The following is a 20,055-nucleotide window of genomic DNA, read 5'->3' as shown; positions in this document are numbered from 1 at the left end:
TCAGTTTTATCCACACCGTTTTTCTTCCTTTTGATTTTGTACGTCTACCTTTAGATTGAAATAAAATACACTGATTTTTCATTACAGAAAACATCAACTTTAACCTCTCATAAAAAAATTCTTTAGCTACTTACTTCATAGTTTTTGTGTAAATCTCCTGAGGTGACTCAATGTTTCTCCCAGGTATTTTCATTAATTTCAGCCTCAAAACCTATAGGAGGCCACAAGTTAGTGCAGGCAAGTTTCAGGAAGATTTTCTGGTTTGCTTCCTGATGTGGTGGCAAATATTTCCATCAAGGAACAAAGGATAGTTCCTTCTGTGAAATCCCTGCAGCACCAGGCACTCCCATTCTCTCTTCTCAGAGTTAATCAATTTATACTTCTGAAGATAAAGAAGGAAAAAGGACTTAGTTTTAATTTAATACTACAGTGAGGACCCAACAGGTTGCAGGAACACTTGAATCAAAGTCTACTTTAATCTTCTGGTTCCTGCATCATTAGTTATTATAGAAAATGAAGCAGCTGCAACACTTCACTTGAGTAAGACTCTGCTGGGTGATAGTCTGGTTTCCTAGCTGGAGTGTGGAAAAGGAGGATTTGGTCTGAATCAAAGTCACTTTAACCCATTATGAAGCTGAGGATTTGTTGCCCATATAAGCCCCGCTGAAGCCAGTGTATTCACATTAAAAATTACCTTTATTTTAAAATAAAAATAGGGTAGCAAAGTTTTTCCAAAGTTCCAAGTTTTTCCATCTCCCGGTGGAACAAAGGTCAGTGGGAGTAGTGCTTTGAACATGTGAAATGCTGAAAAATCCAGTTCTCAGCAGTGAAAAAATCCCGTTTTCACTGAAACAAAGGGTTCTTTGAACCAGGCCTTTGCCTCAAGTCCTGAGCAGTAAAATGAGAATAATTTTGCGCTTGATGTCCACGATGGCTGTGGCGATGAAGGGGTTTGTATCTGCAGACAGCTCAGCTGCTGCAGAGTTCGCATGGCAAACATGGAATGAGTTTGCCTGGCAAACACCCCCAGGACCTACTGTGTCTCCCTTCAGCCCAGCAGTATCTGGGGTCACAGGTTAAAAAGGACAAAACAAGAGTCAAGGGGGAGAAAATACATGCATTTGGATTAGTTGAGGCAAGAACTGACAACAGAGTGCCTTTGCAAATACTTTTTAACTGAGTTATTTCATGTCAGAGGCTTACCAAGCTGGACATTTTGAAGGAAGAACCATTGCAGAATCTGAAGAGGATTTCTTCAAGAATTAACAAGCTCAGACAGTGAACTTCCCTCTGTGGATCTCAGCAGCCATGGTGGGAGAAAATCCCTTTTAACAATCATGAGGAATGCAGGGTAAGAATAATAGGTTTATTTCTGTTGTGTGCTGTGTACTTACAATGCCCTCTGAAACTGGGATCTGGCTCTTGACATGCTTCAGGAGCAGTGTGGGATGTGTTTTTGCAAGGTCAGGTTTACACATAAACTTGAGATAACCTGGAAGCTTCCAAAGCTTCTGTTGTTTGCCAGGTTACTCAGATGCTTTAGGTGGAAGGGAAATAGAAGATGATGACACCATTTGCCTTTAGTGTTTCCTTTTATTTTTATTCAGAGCTCCTTTCTTCTTTTCCTGCCATATGTAAATATCCAAATGCCGGATTTTTTTGTTTTTACCAAACACATGATAATAACATGTGTTTGGTGAAAAAAAATGAAGTAGATGAAGTTGAAAAATCAATACAGCACACAGTCTGATGTTTCTAATCCAGACCGTGTGCATACTTCATTAAAAAAAAATGTAGTTCATGATTTTTGATGAAAATCAAAACTGCAGCTGGAGAGGCTGCTGCTGCAAGCACAGTGGAAAAGCACATTTTAGGACAGTGAGAAGTGCTTTGACTTAGCTGAGTAACCTGCCTCTCACAGTACTCCTTTGAGGCTCAGTTTCTAAGGCTTTTTTAATACAGCCCCAATGCTGAGCTTGATTGTATTGTTTTAGTCATAATGCTAAGAGCTTCCTGGAAATTATAAAACAAAGCTTTCATGTCACTTTCATCCCTCTAAGCAAGAGCTCTGAAACATATTTATATTGTTTGCTTTTCATTTCCATGGCTAAGACCTGGAGACTCCATATGAGAGCTTCACATTCTCACTGTGGGTGCTGGCTAGCATGACCACACTTCAGCATAACCCTTCCAGAATGCAGGTTTTGCCCTTATTTTGCTTTCAGGTGTCCTTCCTGCTCACATCCTGCAGATCCTGAGTCCCAGAGTGTTTCCCCGCTCCTGACATCCCTTGGTAAGTTTTCCTGGCAGCACTGATGTCATACTGGAGCATTACAGAATATTATGAAGAATATGTAGTCCCAATGCAGTATTTTTTCCTAGGAATTTACTCAAATACCTCTTACCAGGTGCTATTACAAAGACGGTGTTGCACTTCCTACCAAAATCTGTATCTTGTTAGAAAGCAGCTCCTCAGAGGCTGACATAAGCACACCCAAAATTGATAACTTCCAATTACTTGTGTAATTAGCATCCATAGCATTGTCACATTTTTGGAGCCCAAATTTTAGCCTCTTGAGTTCTTTATTTGGATACTTGCTCTTAACCACCCCACCTGATGAGATTGCAGCTGGCCCTGCTGCCTCACCTGAGCCCAGCCCAGTCCCAGGGAAGCTTGGCTCTCCCCAGGGAGCAGCCACAGGAATAGGTATGTCCAATCCCACATCCTGATCAGGGTGCCTTCACCCCCTCCCAGTTCTGTTCAGGCAGAAGGTTAATTCTGTGATAAATGAATTTTGAGTAAAGCATAGCAGCTAATTAATCTATTACATAGTCAGAATATAAATTTCATGCACCACTAATTTTAAGGCCTGTTCAGTTGCTTTATTCAAATTAAAATGCTGTAAGGATGCTTGACATCAATACTTGCAGTAAAAAATGTTTGTAATAGTTGTTGTGGCTCCTGTAACACATTTAGTCAAGTTCTGGGGTTTACTGAAAATGTTGGTGTAGATTTTATTTCATAAGAACTTCAGTTTAAAGGGAATGTTTAGATAATTTATAATGGGCTTTTTTATTATTACTGATGATAATATTTTTCTCTAGTTTCTCAGCCCATGGAACTAGTGAGCCCACATCAAAGAGGCTACAGAACAAGATGGAGAGCCTGCAAAACCTGGTGGAATCATCTCAGATAAAAAACCAAGGTGCCAGTATTTACCAAAAATATTCCTGTTTTATTGAAAAAACAGCCATTCTCCAGAAACTGTTGTTGGTACCTGCTGAAGCACTACCTGTGCTTTTACTAGCACACACTAGTTTAACTTGTGCATTATCCTGCTCCTGGTGGAGTAATTAGATTAACTCCACAATGCCCCTTACCTCTAATAAGCTTCAGGATCCTTAACATGTCAAACATGGCTGCTGCTCAGGGGTGTCCTCGTGTGCTGTCATGGCCAATTACAGGGAATTTTTGACAAGCTGATGATGCTTTCATGCAAACTGCAAGATTTCCAAAACTTAGTTGCATGAGCTCCTGGCATGCCAGATGAGATGGGGTTTATTTTCTCTGTGCTTTTTCTTATTGAATGTTCCAGTCTCTTCCCCTTTTCTCCTTTAAGTCTCATTGCACAGTTTTGGGAAATTATTTCCCCTCATCACACAGTGCATTTGTGTCAGGGACATACAAGTGACCTGATGTCGGTAAAACTAATCAAGTTATTTATATAAATAAGTCAGAGCTAAGTGTTCTCATTTTTGTTCTTTGCCATCCATTAATATCCTCGGTGGTTTGTATGTAGTCACATAAAGAATTGCAAACTGAGGCTGCATTTGTAAGGGCTTTATAGGTACAGCATAACTTGTTATGGGAGGACTCTGTGAAGCTTCAGCTGGCTGCACCTGAGACCTCAGCCTTTGGAACATAAGGTGGTGTTCAGCTAATCTGTTCTTCTGCTATTTTCAGCCACGTCTCCAATGATCAGAACTCAGGAGGTGAAGACAAAGAAATGCAAGGAAAAGGAGAGAAAGCTGTTCAAGTGAAGGCACTGTATGCATTAGTGATTGCTGTTATGTAGATCCATTGTGTTTAAATATTTGTGTGGGTTTTAAATATTAATAATAAAAGAATAAAAAGCCCTTACAATTTTAAAATTCTTGTTTATAGCTCTTATTTTAAATTAGCCGGAAGTACAGAGCAGAAAGTAACTTTAAGGGTAATTTAATCTCCTTCCAACCCCTTGCCATGGGCTGGGGCACCTTACACTATCCCAGGTTGCTCCAAGCCCCATCCAAACCAGCCTTGGACACTTCCAGGGATGGGGCAGCCACAGCTTCTTTGGGCATCCTGTTCCAGGGCTCAGCACCCTCAATGGGAAGAATTTCTCCCTGTGTCTAAGCTAAATTCTTCCAGTTGAAGCTTGAATTCCACACTGTACTGTGATTCATTTAAGGAGAATGGACTCACCCAACTTTAGTTTGCATCTTGTGTGGGGAGAAGAAATTACCAAGTTGTGCTTCAGCTATCCTCAGTTTCTGCCAACAGTATTTTAATTGGAGAAATTTTTTTAGCTTTCCTAATAATTTTTTTGCACTGTTTCAGATACTTTTTGCACCAGTGTTGCAAGCTCAGACAAAAGATTAGTAAACACATCTCCCCTTTCCTAGAAATCAGTTGCATTGAAAATGAAAGGATTGGTTTGATGGCACATGAATCACAGATTGGACTTGCCACAAATATTGGACAAATATTCCAAAATTTTCTCAAGGGGAGAGTCAGATGTAGAGAATAAGAACCCCTAGGAAAGGTCACTGCTAAGTGTACTCTCAGTTGTATTTAAGGAGCCAAGCTAAAAAAGAGTTTCAGAAGCTGCAGCTGTGTGCCAAGGGCAGGGGGCAGATGAAGGGGTCAGAGAGAAGGGAGGGACATCTGCCAGTACAAAACAGCAGCTTAACATCACTTTGCTGGCATCCAGAGAGTTGGGGACAGGTCTGGGCTTCCCCCCTGCCACCAGCAGTAGGCAAGGGACAGGCTCATAGACACATGAGCCTTAGAGCAGCTGAATGCATGCAGCCTCACAGCACTTGTTATTCCATGTCCTGCAGGTGGATGGCACAGCAGGACTGTTGGGCCAAGCTTGCCCACAGCAGGGACACCACAGATGGCAACCAACCCCTGGGAGAGAAAATTTAACAGCAGGGCTCATAGGTGCAGAGGCTCCAAAGGGTGAGTTCAACTCTCAGAGACAATGTGAGATGGGTGTGGGTTTTGCAAAGCAAAATAGCTGCAGGGAAGGTTTTAGCAGGGGACTTTAAAATGGCTTATGCCCAGTCCCCTCAGGCTGCTTGCACAGCTCACCATCCACCTGCAGCATTCAGCATTTGTGCAACAAACTACTTGACAAAAAGGAATAGTTTGTGTTTCACATTAAAGCAATCAAATTCTGTCTAATTTGACAGAAGTTGGTTGTCAGGGGTATGAGCAAGTGAACTTTAAAGGTAGCTCTGTGGTTACAGGCTTTGCTGAGCTATGAGTGAGGCAGTTTATTGTTTGCTTGGACATCTCCTGAGCCACTGGCTGTTAGATCCAAACAACAATAAGTTGTTTGTCACATACAGCTGCACTGGTCTCACAGCCAGGACATTGTATTAGACAGCTATCAGCCATTCCAGCAGCATCTTTTTTATGCAGCAAGGCAACTTTGTTTAAATCTGCCTTCACCTTTGAGCAAATATTGTTCAATAATGAGAAAACACACCTGTGAACTTGGAGAAAATACTAATAGGTTCCTCCAGAAAAACTGAAATCCAGACTTCTTTCTTTCACCATACCCAAACCATTTAATTTATGTACCACAGGTCCTGCTGGGACTATCATAATAACTTGGAGGTTTTTTTAGCAAAAGCCCAGTGCAGGTCTTGGTAGAAACCCTAGCTGATCATTCAGCAAGGTGATACAATCATGAGGACTGTGTTGTCTGTGGGATCAAAGTGCAGGGTGCTTAATTAAAAAATTAAGTTGTTCTCAATTTAAAAGAGTTCTTGGGGTTGGTCTGTTTGACATGTTCACCATTGCATTAGAGAATCTATTCTAGCATAGGTTAAGTAGCTTTCTGGTGAATAACTTAATCTAATAGCACAGTTAATCTCCTCAGACAAGCCTCAGGCGTGTGTATAAATACGCTCAGGCGGCAGCTTCAGGGATTTCTGAAGATCACCTTCTATTGCTGCTGAATATTACCTATAGTATCCACTTCAGTTTCTTGTGAGAAAAGCCAAGTGCTAAGAATGCAGCTGAAGTTGTTCTGCTGGATAAAAAATAAAAATTCCAAATTGTGGGTTGGAATTGGCAGTCTCTCTCCCTCCTCACCCTCCCAGGTTTTCCTTGAGCTATTTTGTGGCCAGGTCTGCAGAAGCAGGCAGCTCAACCCTCCCTCACTGAACAGCTGGTATCCAAGTCCCAGTAAGAACTTTGCCAACACTTGTTCTTCCCAACACTGTCCCACCGAGTGGATACCCATTAACCCACCAGATGCAGGAGGTCAGCTCTGAAGTTCATCTTCCAGTCTTTCACCAAAGCCATTCTATTTCACACATCCAGGCTGCTCCACTGCACAGAGCAGGAAGGAATTAGCAGAGGCATTTAGTGATGTGCTTTTTGAAGTACCTCTTCCAAGCTGTAATTTGTATACTTGCAGATCTACAAAACTCTGCTCTCCGAGACCAAGCTCACTCAAGGCAAAGGCTGTTTGCAGGCTTGGTCTTGTAATGCTTGGTTCAGCATTATGGAGAGAGGAGCTTGCTCAAGTGGCAGCATGTATTTGTACCTAAAAATACAAAAGGCAGGGAAGCAGGGCAGGTTTCTGCTTCTATCATATAAAGATACCACCTAGCTGATGCTGGAAGCATACTACTTCATCTGGCTTACTAGAAGGCCACAGCTTAAAATAAATTCAAGGTGAAAAGCTTAGGCTTAAAAAAATATTTACAAGTTCAAACCAAGTATTTGCTAACAATACTGTGGTATTGTTAATCAGTATGCCACCCCTCTCTGTTCCAGCCAGAACCCTAATCCCTGGCCATCACAGCATTCCAGGTTTTTTTTAAAAGCCTGCTCACACCCTGACAAAGTAATTCATTAAGCTGTGACAGTCCTTTGTGACCTTTGCTCTCCCCTCAGCAGAAGTGGAGCTGCCTGCCAAGCCTTTCATTTGAGCCGAGATGATTGCTGGACAGTAGGGGGTAGAGAATGAACTATTTTGGGGTTCAACCTTTTGTTACTCCAAGAGGGAAGGCCACTTCTCAGCACTTGCTTAGCACGAAGATTTCAGGTCAAGTGGCTCACTTGGATCAAAGTTACCAAAATGAGTGAGGTCACTGGTCAACTGATAATGAACTGTCAATCTGAAAATGTTTATTGTTTCCTTAATACATTACATAAATTAAAACACTTAAGTTCCTGTTACAGTGTTGGTAGCCACACCTCCCAGTACGCTTCCCAAGCCCAAGCAGTGGGTACCAAGATGCTTCCCATAGCCCCACTCAAAGCAACACTTGAGTCCAGGGTCCAGATCCACCTGGACAAGCAGGTGCTTGGAATGCTGCTCATGCCTTCTTAGCCTACCTTGTGTCTCTTCAGCGTGCACTCAAAGTTGATTCTTCAGGTTGCCAAAAGATTTCCTAAAGAGATCTGCTGCTTACGTGGTTCAATACGGGATTTCCAGAGCTCTGCACTCAAGAGGGTCTCCTAAAGAAGAAGGGGAGCCCCCCTAAGGTTTAGGGGCTTGGTGGTTCACCTAGGCAGGCCTGCCATTAGACCAGCAGCTTCCACCTTCCCATTAATGGTATCCCCACCACTGATGAACAATTTGATCTTCGTGTTCAGTCACTAAGGTCCTGTTACCACATTCTTCCCAGCGTCTGACCTTGCCGTTCTCCACCAAGATAAATTTCCACTCTACTCTGGTGTCCGCGGGCAGACTGATGGATTCGGACCAGAAGCCATCCTTGTCACACTTGAGGGGGACGTAGCTGTGCCACTGGCCCAGACACTCGTGGTCCCCCGTGACACCGATGAGCTGTGTGTCAGAGTGGGTGATGTAGTGCACTCGGAAAGCCACGTGGATGTTCTGGAACATGGGGGGCACGGCTGCAACTCGCTTTGCTTTTGAATCCCCATCACAGCAGTCTCCTGCTTCCCATTCCTTACTGTCTGAGTCTTCCATGCTGCCATCCTTCCCTTCGACCAGGTGCTCAGAAACAACTTCCCACTCTTCATGGTCCAAGTCCCTCCTCTCAGCTGGCTGACACGGCTGCTCCTCACTTCTGTCCTTACGTTCATTGTCAGAGGCCCCTGCCAAGTTCATCACGCACCATCCGTCACTTGCCTGTCCCACCTGGGCTTCCAGTTCGCCTGCCTGGCTGCCGGCCTTATCAGCTGGATGCTCCCCCGGGTCCGTGGCACCGCGCTTCGGGATCAGCTCCTCCAGCTCCACGGGTTCGCCCAAAACTGCACCGCTCGGGACGTGGTTAAGCTCTTCCCTTGAAACAGCCGACAGATCCTCTCCCGGATTCCAAGAGCCGGACGGGGCAGCAGTCGCCACCTCCCGCCACCCCGGCTCCCTGCCCGCCGCAGCATCCTCTGCAAGAGACATTGAGGGAGAACGGGTTAAGCTGAGCGCCGGCAAACCCAAGTCCTCGCAGGCTGGGGCAGCCCGGGACAGCCGCGGCATCGCCTCCCCATCCCGCTACCTGCAGTCACCGGGCTCGCCCGCCGGGGCCCCTCTCTGCCGGCCGCCGCCTCCTCGCCGCCCGCCTCGGCTCGCCCGTCGCTGTCGCCGTACCAGAACCAGGCGACGATGGCGGCCAGCAGCCCCACGAGCAGCGCCGGCCAGAGCCCCGCGCCCAGCCAGCCCCAGCCGCGGGGCTCGGCGGGCAGCGCGGCGGCGCGGGGCGGCCGCAGCACGGGCGGGCCGCGGTCGCGGGCCATGGTCGGGCGCTGCTGCAGCGGGACCCCGTCGGGGCCGCCCTCCCGGCGCCGCTTTAAGCCGGGCTTCGGATCCGGGGAGGAGCCGCCGCGGGCCGGGCGGGGCCGGGAGGCGGTGGGAAGGCACGAGCTCCCAAAGTCAGAGCGGAGAAAGTTTTCCAGTCTTCGCGCGCCTGGGTTGCAAGGGACCTCTGGAGAGCATCTAAGCCCAAGCCTGCCTGTTAAGACAGGGTCACATAGGGCAGGTTTAATTCTAGCAGTGCTGGTGGGCTTAGATGCTCCTACAGGGATGTGCTGAGGGGGACTGGTTTGCTGATAATTTTAATGCTTGTGCTGGTAACAATCTTGTCCTGCTCTGGTATCTTTGAGAAGTGAGATGAATTCACTGATTTTGTAACCTCTTCATCATACTCTAATGACTACAAGTGGTTTCCTTAACATTGTCCTGCTCTGCTTCTGCGTTACGCTCAGGAAGCTTTTTGGATTATCAGGAGCTCAGAGTCCATTAATACAGAGGATATGTGATGTTTACTTAAATTTACCTTCATTTTACTACTCTTGAAGTGATGATGTCAAACTCCATTTCAGAATTGAGAGGTTATACAGATAAATCTTAGTAGAAACCCGAGAAATTTAGTAAATGCACTTTGGGACTTTGTGTTTTGAACTGGCAGTTCTGGAGTGACAAACTCTGAAAATGTTTATAACGCCGAAGATTACCAGCAGGGAAGGAGTGGGGGAGGCAGTCCCACTCAGTTCTGTTTGCTGCCTTTTTAAAATCCATTCTCTTTATCTGACCAAAGGTGTGGTCATGACTGGCTCTCTAAAACCCACTGATGAGCTTTTGCCCAGTATCTCATTAGAGAAGAGAATGGCTAAGTGGATGTCGCAGTAAGTCTATTTCCAGTGTGTGAACTTCTTTATCTTTCAGTGTCAGTTCCAGCAGCGCCCCCTCAGCTTAACGGGACAGTAAATGTCACTCGAATTTATAGAAGCACAAGTGTGCAGCCTCCATGGCTGGCATGGAGGAGGGTGGCTGTGCAGAGAGACAGAATTCATGATCTAAATATCTTCCCTTTCTTTGCTTACCACAGTAGCTGAGGAACCATCTCCTCCAGCAAAGTGCTGAGCTGGTGCTTAAGTCAAAACATCTATTTTGGTACTGGGCTGTCCTGGCATGGGCTGAAAGTGCACTGCTCACATCTCCTGCTCGGTGACACAGCGGAAAGAAAGAGTTGTGGAGCCAGGCACTTTCTCAGTGACTGAGGGATTGAGTGCCCTCTCTTTTACCACTCTTGGTGCTTCAAGGTGCTCCTCAGGCTTGGTGCTGAGAATTAACCCTTGCTGTAATGGCCCATGCTGACTACTGAAACTTTGCAGAGTAGGTGATATTTTTGCTGTTCACTTACATTCTTTTTTTTTCCTGGCCTTCAAAACAGCTAGTTCCCTGCTCTGTGTCTGTGCACTACCTTGCTGAGCTGGGATTGCCAGTCTGGGCACCTCCACGCTGCTGTTCTGTAAGTACTATGTGTGCACTGCAATTTAGGCTTGCCTGTCACCTCCCTGCAGCACAGCAGGCAAAACCCATTCATTATTGTAGCAGTACACTAAAAGGGCATCCCCTTGCCAGCCCTCAGCACAGCTGAACAGGAAAGAACTGGGGGCTGAGGTTCCTCCTCTGAAGCAAATGCACAGACCATGGCAGACAGTAACTTATCCCTTTGAAGGCTTTGGTTCCCTCCCCTCTAGGAATTCTTCAAGTGCTCATATCATGTACAGCTTGGAGACTTCTGTCTCCTTAGAGGATTTACAAAGCAGATAAACAGAAATGCTCCAAAATGCAACTGAGATATTTTTTTAAGGCTTTCATCAGAATCAAACATGGTGTCTGTTACAACAGAGGGAGAAGGAAACAAATTCTCAGAGTCTCAGGGCCATAATTCTGGTTCTAATTAACTCAAGACTTCATTTGTTCTCTCAGTCATTCCTGATCTAACATTATTTTGGAGAGCAGTGTTTTGTGAACAAGGCTCTGTCGCACCATTGTTTGCTCAGCAAGTGGGAGAGCCTTGGGAAAGGAGGAGAGCATTTGGAAAAGCCACAGGTGACTTTGTGGAATTCCCAGCTGGCTGGCCCAAGATCAGGAGCCTCAAGCCTGACACCTTTCCACATTTCAGAACCAAAACCAAAACAGGAGGGCAGGTATTTGCTCTCCCAGCCCTGTGAGCAAGGCAGCAGCCAGAGGTGGTGTTGGGGAGGGCAGCGTCTCACCGGAGCTCTGTTCCTCTGTCAGCTGTGCCACCTAGCGTGATGACAGGGGATCTCCAGGGAGAAACGGAGAGCCTGCTCAGCCAGACCCGTGTGCTCCTGTCTCACTCTCCTGGCTCTGACAGGGGCACTTGGGGGGATGTATTTGGGGAGCTCCTGTGAGGCTGGCCACCCTCTGATCCCGGGGAGAGAATGCTCTTAAAGCCTTGTGTGTGTAAGATGCTTCCTCCAGTTCTGCAACAGAACAAAACAGAAAGGTGAGTCAGTAAATAAGAAATTCAAATCTGGGAGCTCTGTTGCTCTCTGTGGTTGTGCTGTGGGCTCATCTGGAAGTGCCACAGGCAGCTCTTGCTGGAACAGATGCCAAGTGTCTCTGCTGCACTGCTGATTGTTTCAGTGTGAGGAACTCCTCTCTTAGTTTAACTGGAAACAGTCAGGTGTTAAAAGGAGCAATGTCACGTCACCTTTTCCCATCTGTAACCCCCAGAGCTTGGGCTGAAGTAGCCTCCCTGGGAGCCAGGTTAAAATTTAAAATTCAAGACTGATGTCGTGGATGTTTTCCGGGCTTTTGTTTGATACTTTCTGTGTTGGATCCCCACCCAAGCAGGTACTAAAATGGGAAGGGCAAAGTATTCATGTACTTTGGAGGAAACCATGACCCTGACTGGCATTCTACCCCATCCCTCCCCATTTGGTTTGGAGTAGTATCCCACCTGTGAGCACTGGACACTTGTGCAGCGTTGCACTGCAGTCAGTAGGTGGCACAGGAGGAGTATGGCTGGCAGGAAAAGCTCTTCCCTCCTAAACAGAGAGGACAGTCTTTCTCTCAGTTGCTATTAACTTCTTGAGAAGTGGTTGGTTAGTAATGAGGACACCCCAGATCCAGACTTGCTTCCCATTATGAGCCATGAAAATCTGGAAGGCAGCTAAAAGGGACCTTGCCAGTCTCTTGCTGTATTTCCTATGCTTTCTCTGGATTTCTGTGCTGTGACAGTAGTGTCAATGACAACTTTTCCTACATCCCTTTTCCTCCTAGGTTTGTTTCCCATGAGCCATTATTTGCCAGCTTTTTCAGTTCATTAGTCAGTCTGTGCAAGTCTCACTTTGTACGTTGTGGTTCTTCATCCTCCATTTCCCCAGCTGGTACAGCTGCATTCCAGGTCCCCTTTCGTGGTTGGTGACTGTTCCTTTTTACATCCTCCCGGGCATAAACCAAAGTACAATACATTTGGCTAAATTGTCTCATCTCAGACTTCACTGAACTTGTGGTATTCAGCAGCTCTTAGAAATTGAATCATAAATGAGATTTCCCACCAAAATCCTGCTGACAGCCTCTCATGGTTGTCGCACATCCTGGAGACATCGTGCTTTGACTTCCATGTGGATTCTTTATTGTTGCCAGGCCCATAGGAAATGCAGCATGACAGACAGGTGAAGTGTGGTATTATTTTACATTCTTTCTTTGTTTTAGGCCAAACCTTTTTAGAAATTCTGAATATGGATGTATATGCCTCCATATTTTAGGTGCTATTTTCCTGAAAGCTGCAAGAAAGTTGTATTGTTTTATAAATCACATTATTTAATTCAAAGTGGGAGTGGTTTTTTTGTTGTTTTCTGTGTTGCCTGGCTGCTTACCCTGTGGAGATTCTTGGGAAAGAACTCTACCAAATGGTTTGTAAGCCCTAATGGTAGTGCTTGTCTTCATGGCCTGAATAAGTTTGATTACTGGTCTGGCATCACAGAGTTGCAGGGAGGTGCCTTCACTGGTGGTTGATATTTTTCCTCCCTGGAATTACAAGCCAGGGATAGAATACAAGACTGCAGCCAGAATTTTCAGTGTGCCCTGAAGTGCTGTTCTGCCATCAAATCTGTGGGTCCTGCTCTGAATCTGTCCCCTCTAGTTCCTCTTTGCTGGCTTCAGTGTGTGAGGGGGATGTCACTGGTGACTGAGTCATGTGCTGCCTGGCTCTGGTGACAGGGGAAAGCAAGAAGTCCTTTCCCACACAGTCTTGGCAGAGGGCAGGGTGGGCCCTGAGCCAGCACCTGATGCAGTGGCTCCATCCCGAGGCCTGAATCACATGCTAGAACTGTGGCAGGGGCACTTTTTTGCTTTCCCAAAGTGCTCCCTTTAGTGCCAAGGGACACAGCTGACCTACACAAGGTATTGCAGACTGTGCTGAAGCCTAGTGGCTCCCATCCTAGGGCCCGGCTCTGCTTTTGGCCTATACTTAGGATTTTAAATACTCAGAATTGAGGTTGGCAGGCACCCAAGTGCAACAGGGCACTAGGGCTGGTGCCTGAGATCTGGCAGGGAGTGGGGACAGAGGAGCTGGGTTCTGGGAGAAGCACAGACCAAGAAACAGCCCAAGGGTGCTGGGTTGCTTGGCTTTGCTGTCAGGCACCGTTTGCCTTCCCTTTCTCCTCAGTGCCCCTCTGTGCTGAGCAGATGACACAAACAGCTGAAGGCAGCTCTGAAGTCAGCAGCTGTGAGCAGCTGTCCTGGAGGCAGCCTGGCCTCCTGCCCACCCAAACAGTCCTGGGATTTTGTTTACTGCACTGGGATAACACCCACATCGTGGGGCCAGAGCTTTGCCTTTGCAGGGATTCAGAGCCACGTGCTGCAGCCTGGCTCTGCACTGTCCTCAGGGGCTGGGGGGTACAGGGAAAACAGATCCTAAGACAGGAGATTGCACAGCCTCCCTGCCAGGATTAGACCCCTAGGATCCCCTTCTTTCCTTTACCCTTTTGCAGAGCGTTCCCCTCATCCTCCTCCCGACCGACCTGTCACTTGGGAGCTGTGCCTCTGGCACATTTCCAGAGGAGCTGGTGGCTGCCATGCCCTCGGGCAGTGCTGCCCTGGCCCGGGGTGGGAGCTGAGGGCTGTCCCACACACAGCCCCGTTGTTGAGCTGGCAGACAGGAGCTGTTTGTATCCAGGCTGGCATACAAAGCATTTGTTTTCCAGGGGCTGCAGGATAAAGATGACTCATTCCAGGCCTACCAAGTGTGCATTTAAGTGCAGTGGACACTGGGAATCGGGGAGAGGCTTCCAATGTGAGACTTTGGTCTTTCCTCGTCTGTGGCAGTGAGTTTGGTGTACTTTAAGAACAGCCACCCCAGGTTTTGTGCATGGGAAGGCTTCAGAGAGCTCAGCTGTGCTGCTCCGGAGCCACTGGTGCTGCTAGCTAGAAGATACTTACACTGCAGATTTTTAATTAGAGTTAGTTGATTGCCTGAATAAATAATAATGTGATGCAGGCTGGCAAGATCATCTAATTGTAGCCTTCAATCCCTGTGTTTACTTTAGGAATAGAGGGAGATCTCTGTCTGTGGCATAAGACAGGCTCAGAACAAAGCAGACTCTGATTGTAGGTTTGCAGCCTCTCTCAAATGCAGTCAGCAGAGACCATGAAAATCCCTGGCTCTCTGTGCAAGAGCTCCTCTTTTCCTCAGTAAAGTTGTGTGCAGAGGTAGTGTGCATCCAGGCTTTAATGCAGCAGCAGACCTTCAGAGGGCTGGAGTCTGCTCTTGAACTCTTTCAGATCAAAAAGCACTTGAGAATAGGCTTTTTGTATTTTGAGAACACAAAAAGGTGAAAATGAGACTCCTAGAGTTTCTGCTACGGAGCTTCCCTCACCTCTGCATGTCAGAGTGGCACTTATGTGGGACAGGACTCTCAGAAGAGGGAAACTTGTGCCATTGGTTTTCCCATTTTAAATGTGCCCTCCCTAGAACATGCAGTTCCCTTAAAACTAGGTGCAGGTTGAAATTCCAAGTCCCAAGTGGGGCAAATAAATGTAACGTGTCTCTCTGCCCCCTCCCTTGGGGAAGGTCTGGGCCAGAGGCTGGAGTGTCCATCCCTGGGGGTTGTAGACTGGAATCCTCCCCTTTTTAGGAGGCATGCATGCCATACTGTAGGGGAAAAAATACATGTTCACCATGGATTCCATTTGAGTGAGAGGTTCTTCATGACATCTGTCATGTCCAGGGTTATCAGGAGAGGTTTTCAGGGCTGGAGGGTCAAGTCTCTGCTCTGCAGTGTCAGACATTGATGGGGAAGTGTGTGACTGATAAAAAGTACCTGGCCTGCATGACTAACCTGACTCTTTTAGTCACATGTGTCAGAAACCTTACCCACTCCTTAGAGCTCTCTTAGAACAAAAACAGAGACACATTTTTATGGTGATTTGGGCTTTGTTGTCTGATTGTTTGTGAGGCCAGAGTGAGCACAGTCCTGGTCTGGTTTTGCATTTCTCCAGGGTTTTTTTGCCAGGTTCTCCTTTGCTCTGCTGCTGGGAACAGCATAGGCTCCTATCAGCTGTGTTTTTGGTTCCTCCCTGGCTGCTTCCACACCTGTGTTTATCCCTTGGTGTGCAGAGGATGTTCCCAGTAGTCCAGGGCTGTTTGCAGCACTCAGCAGCGGCAGAACAAGTAAACCTGGTTCATCCTGGAGCTGCCTCAAGGGCTGTACAGAAAACTGAGGGCTTGGAAAACTGTGTCAGTCTCTGTGGGCAACGCTCAAGAGTATCAGATCAAGCACTTGAAAAGACAGCGTTCTTCCTGTTGCAATCTGCATTGCAGAAGGTAAAACCTGAATTAAGGTAGTAAAACTCTGGCAGGGGGAGCTTTACTGATGAGATGGGCTTGGCCCTGCAAGCCAGGCCCTCAGCAAACCTGTGTGAGTTACCCAGACAGTGCCATTTGCCAGAGCCTCCCAGTCATCCTTGCCTTCCTTTCCCAGCAAGGTCTCTGTTCCACAGCCACTGGTGCCATCCTCCCAGCCCAGAAGGCATTTCCTGCTTCAGCAGGGAGGGCTCCAGCTCTGCTGTGTGCCAGTGCTGGGAAGGAGGTGTTTGGAATGAGGGATTCAGCTTTGGAAAAGGAGGGCAGCAGTCTGGGTGCAGAGGAAAAGGTGGCCTGGAGCGATGCTCGGTGCCACGCTGGCAGCACGGCCTGGCACCCCTGAGTCACAGAGCTCTTGCTGCACCAGCAGGTGAGTCAGGGGAGCAGCAGCCCCAGCCAGAAGTAGCTGAGGGGTATGAGTGGCTGCATCGCTAGTTTTGGTACAGCTGAAGTTAGGAAGAATATGTTTGTGTGCATATGAATATAAAATGTGCCTATATCAATTACGAGATGCAGGTGTGTGTGAGTGGCTAACAGTTCATGAGGGCTGTGGTTATTTAGCTGGGGAGTGTCAAAAACATGAGGGACAGGCCCAGATTTTAGAGGGAAAACCACTTTTCTGCTAATCTCACAACAGTTAAAAGTAATAACTTCCTCAAAAGCTAAATTAAGTGCTATTGCAGGCAAATGTCTCATTTCCTGGGAGGTCACTGGTCACTGTCCCAAATCTGGAAATCAAGCAGTTTCTAACCCAAGAGCAAAGGTTGCTCTTACAAAAAGCACCAACTTTAGTCCCAGCCCTTTCCAAGGTCGCTGACGGACTCAGTAATTGCAGCATAGCTCTGCCCTACAGTGAACTGCTTTCCTGCCAGCAATTAATTTGCTGTTTGGGAAGAAGAAATTGAAGCTTGAGACAGTGAAATGTGATCACTACCCACTTACAAACCTTTCAGAAATGTCTCAACTCTCAGCTGAAATCAGGATCTTATAACTAGGTTAAATTAGTAGTAGTAGTAGCAGTAGTAGTAGTAGTATGGATATTATTATGTTGTTTTATTAATTAAGCATAGAGTACTAGATACCCACAGTGTGTGTGAGTTGTTTGGCAACAAGGACATGTGTGAGCCGTGCAGGGAAAGCAGAAGGGCAAAGCCTCTGTGCATGCGAGGCTTGTGCTGTGTCCTTCTTGGCCCTTGCTGTGGAACTGCAGCCAGCACAGGCTCAGTTTGTCAGCAAACTGGGAGAGGGGAGGACCTGCAGGTTCCCTGTTTTATGTTGTGTGGATGAGGTGGGCAGCCAGGTACCACAGAGCCATAGAAGGAAGCAGACTGCAGACATCATGCAACAGCAGGACACGAGTGGACAAGCCTATCCAAACTGGAGATGAGACAGAAACTGGCAGAGTGTTTATCAGCTAAAGCACTTTTCTTGTTACAGCTGCATTTTCAGTGTTGAGGTGAAACTGCTCTGGGTCCTGGAGAGGTTGTTTGGTGTCTGTGTGTGCCCTGAGGTCACAGCTCCTGAGGAAGCAGGGCCTGGGTGTGAAGCAGTCAGACAGGGTGTGAACAGGTCTGTCAGCAGTGGCAGGTGGTTAAGTAAGGGCAAGCACGATTCCTATCTCAGGTGTCAAAGCCCAGAGATCCATCAAGTGCCAGGGATGGACACAGAGACACCAGGAGCAGTACCCCACCCTCCTGAGTGCTGTTCCAGCCCTGTTTGGGCAGCATCAAACATCCTCTGGAGAAATGTCTGACAGCTGCTAACCCCCGGGAAGAGGATTAAGAATTTCTGGGATCTGGTCTGATTTGGCTGACACTGTGCTGTGTGATTTCCTAATTCCTTCCCTTACAAGCTTTTCCTGCTTTGCATAGACTCCAAGGAGCCGAGCACCTGGTGTTGCACAAACTGAATGAGCCACATCACAACCTCAGTAAATCTGGCTTTTTATGTTTATTCAAGATATTCCCAGTGCATGGGACAGGACAATTTCGCTGTATCCGTGCTTTCCAGAATGGGCTTTGTCTGCCTCTTGTCTCAGCAACACCATCATGGTCCTGGAAAGGGAAGATGTGCCTCTGCTTGTTTCAGGGATCTGGAATTATGACACACAACTGTGCCTTGAGCCAGCAGTGCACCCACTGCATTCCCAGGCTGCACTCCAGAGCTGGAGCCACTCCTCAAGGGCTCATGCAGTGTATCACGGTTGCTGAGCACTTCCCTGGCTTCCAAAGGTAAAATGATTTGCCAAAACAAAGAAAATAATTCACACTGAGAATCTAGAAAATCTGTATGGAGAAACAATGTGATTCTATGCATCACATAGGTAGATTTTTATGGAAAAAGCCAAAAAGCTGAGTTAACCAAACCCAAAACTCTGTAGGAGTCTTTGCTTGATCTATAAATATCTGTGCCAGGGTTCAGCTAAAATATTTTACAGTGAAGGGAACGTTTATGGTTTACAGAGAAAGACTCTTCTGTGGGAATTCTTTCTAAGGGGAATATTTTATTGCTCTAGTTAAATTAATCTTCAAAACCAGATTCTAATTATGTACTCTGGTTCTTGGTTTTTGGAGAAATGGTGATGAAACAGGGCTGAGAACACCACTCTGGAATGAGAAGCTAAATGAAAGAATGCTGCCAGAACAACCTTTAAAAAAAAAAAAAAGAAAGAAATTTAACTGTATGGGTGGAACCACAAAAATTCTGGTTTTCCAAACAGCTGTGACATGTGACCTCAGAACCTCTCATAAGCAAAAATATCTAAAAGGGCACACAGTAACATAACACTGTTGCTGCAATCACAATTACAGGAAGAAGCCTTTCTAAGGGAAGATGCTTCAGTCCATCCTAGCAGGAAATGCACCTGATAGGCCACTTGCCCTCCTGCTCGGGAAGGCATTAGTGGGATCAGGCTGGAGCTGGGAGCTGCCAGCCTCGTGGTTTGGACAGGGAGCTGACTTGTGACTGGGGGAACACTGGTGCTGCTGGTGGGGCGTGGGATGGCAGTGCCATGTCGCAGGGCTTGCCTTCCTCTTGTGCCACAGGAAAGCCGTGGGGGACGGGGGCTGGCATGACATCCATCGCTCTGTTGCAGGCAGTGCTGGGTGGGGAAGTGGAGCAGAACATCCCGCTTGTTATGAATAAGAAGCTTGACTAGGCCAATATTCAAGCAGCAATCAATTTATTAATTAATATGGTAAAGTATGAGCAATACAGTGCTGGGTACAGTGGGGGAAGTTTTCTCTCCAACTGCACGCCGATAATTGATGGTTACAGGTATTTATAGGGGTATCCATCAGTTTTTTCCTGCAGTTTCTATTTCCAATCTTTTACTCATCAGCAATTTTTATTCCAAATTATTACATCCCAATTCTATACACTATTGTGATTTTAATTTCTCAGGATGTATCTCAAAGGAGTATCCCCAGATGGTGACGGTCCAGTTTCCGAAAGAAGAAAGACGAATCCCATCTAGTAGGGTCCAGCTCCCCAGATGTGTGTCCACCTTTTAATTGCAGAGACTATAAATCTCATAACAGTGATGTCCAGCTTCCCTTTGGTCGAAACCATAAATCCTTGAGGTAATGTTCATCTTCCTTTCTCAAGCTGTTTTTCTCTGCTTCAGTGAGGAGTGAGATAAGCATATTTCCTTTAGATATATTCCGAAGCTATAGTTTCAAGGATACAAGTAATATTCTAAAATTATATTCCAAAAGGTTATTATTGCAGAGTTTTTTATGGATTAAATGCAAGCAAAATGCAACATCTTTAACACCTTAACTCCAATGCTCCTAAATCAACCAGGGTTAATTGCAAACAAAAGATAGGTTCGAAGGCCTTTTTCCATGCTTTATTTTCCTCAGTTATTATTATAATTCACAGCTCTCCCATTGTCGGGGTCCACACATTTCGCATTCACAAATACACACGTCGCCTGTTTGTACCTGACACGAAACACAGCTTTGCATCTCACACGCTGGCTTTTGAAAAAGCAGGTACATTGATGTGATTGATTTTTTTCAAGAGCGGTTTAACCTAGTTAAACAACTGAACTGCACGCAAGTGTGGCAGAACCCGCTCCCCGCCATGCCTAATTCAGTCTGAAGGGAGCGTGAAGCGCCTCTAAGCTTTGCCGCATTCACCTCGCTGTGGAATTGCTCCGCTTGTTTTGCAGAGCGCCCT

At 46.6% G+C, this 20,055-nt stretch overlaps 1 protein-coding gene and 1 long non-coding RNA gene across 2 annotated transcripts; one reads left to right on the top strand and one right to left on the bottom strand.

The window, feature by feature from the left end:
* Positions 1 to 1,158: 1,158 nt before the first annotated feature.
* Positions 1,159 to 4,122, top strand: LOC134419020 (uncharacterized). The gene is made up of 4 exons (XR_010027932.1): positions 1,159 to 1,351; positions 2,226 to 2,293; positions 3,106 to 3,206; positions 3,965 to 4,122. It is a non-coding gene; the product is annotated as an uncharacterized LOC134419020 (long non-coding RNA).
* A 3,267-nt stretch (positions 4,123 to 7,389) lies between these two features.
* STBD1 (starch binding domain 1) lies at positions 7,390 to 8,986 on the bottom strand. The gene is made up of 2 exons (XM_063156949.1): positions 8,749 to 8,986; positions 7,390 to 8,638 (listed from the first exon to the last, which is right to left on the bottom strand). The coding sequence occupies exons 1-2, from the start codon at positions 8,984 to 8,986 to the stop codon at positions 7,836 to 7,838; spliced, it is 1,041 nt and encodes a 346-aa protein (XP_063013019.1). The 3' UTR covers positions 7,390 to 7,835.
* Between the last annotated feature and the right edge of the window lie 11,069 nt (positions 8,987 to 20,055).

Source organism: Melospiza melodia, chromosome 5 (assembly GCF_035770615.1).
Source record: "Melospiza melodia melodia isolate bMelMel2 chromosome 5, bMelMel2.pri, whole genome shotgun sequence".
Lineage (NCBI taxonomy): Eukaryota > Metazoa > Chordata > Aves > Passeriformes > Passerellidae > Melospiza > Melospiza melodia.
The sequence above is the reverse complement of the archived record's forward strand: the minus strand, read 5'-3'. Positions and strand labels throughout refer to the sequence as shown.

Coding starts and splice junctions, on each gene's coding strand:
- STBD1 (XM_063156949.1), bottom strand. CDS start 8,986: ATGGCCCGCGACCGCGGCCCGCCCGTGCTGCGGCCGCCCCGCGCCGCC. Junction 8,639..8,748: donor GGCGAGCCCGGTGACTGCAG/GTAGCGGGATGG, acceptor TGTCTCTTGCAG/AGGATGCTGCGGCGGGCAGG.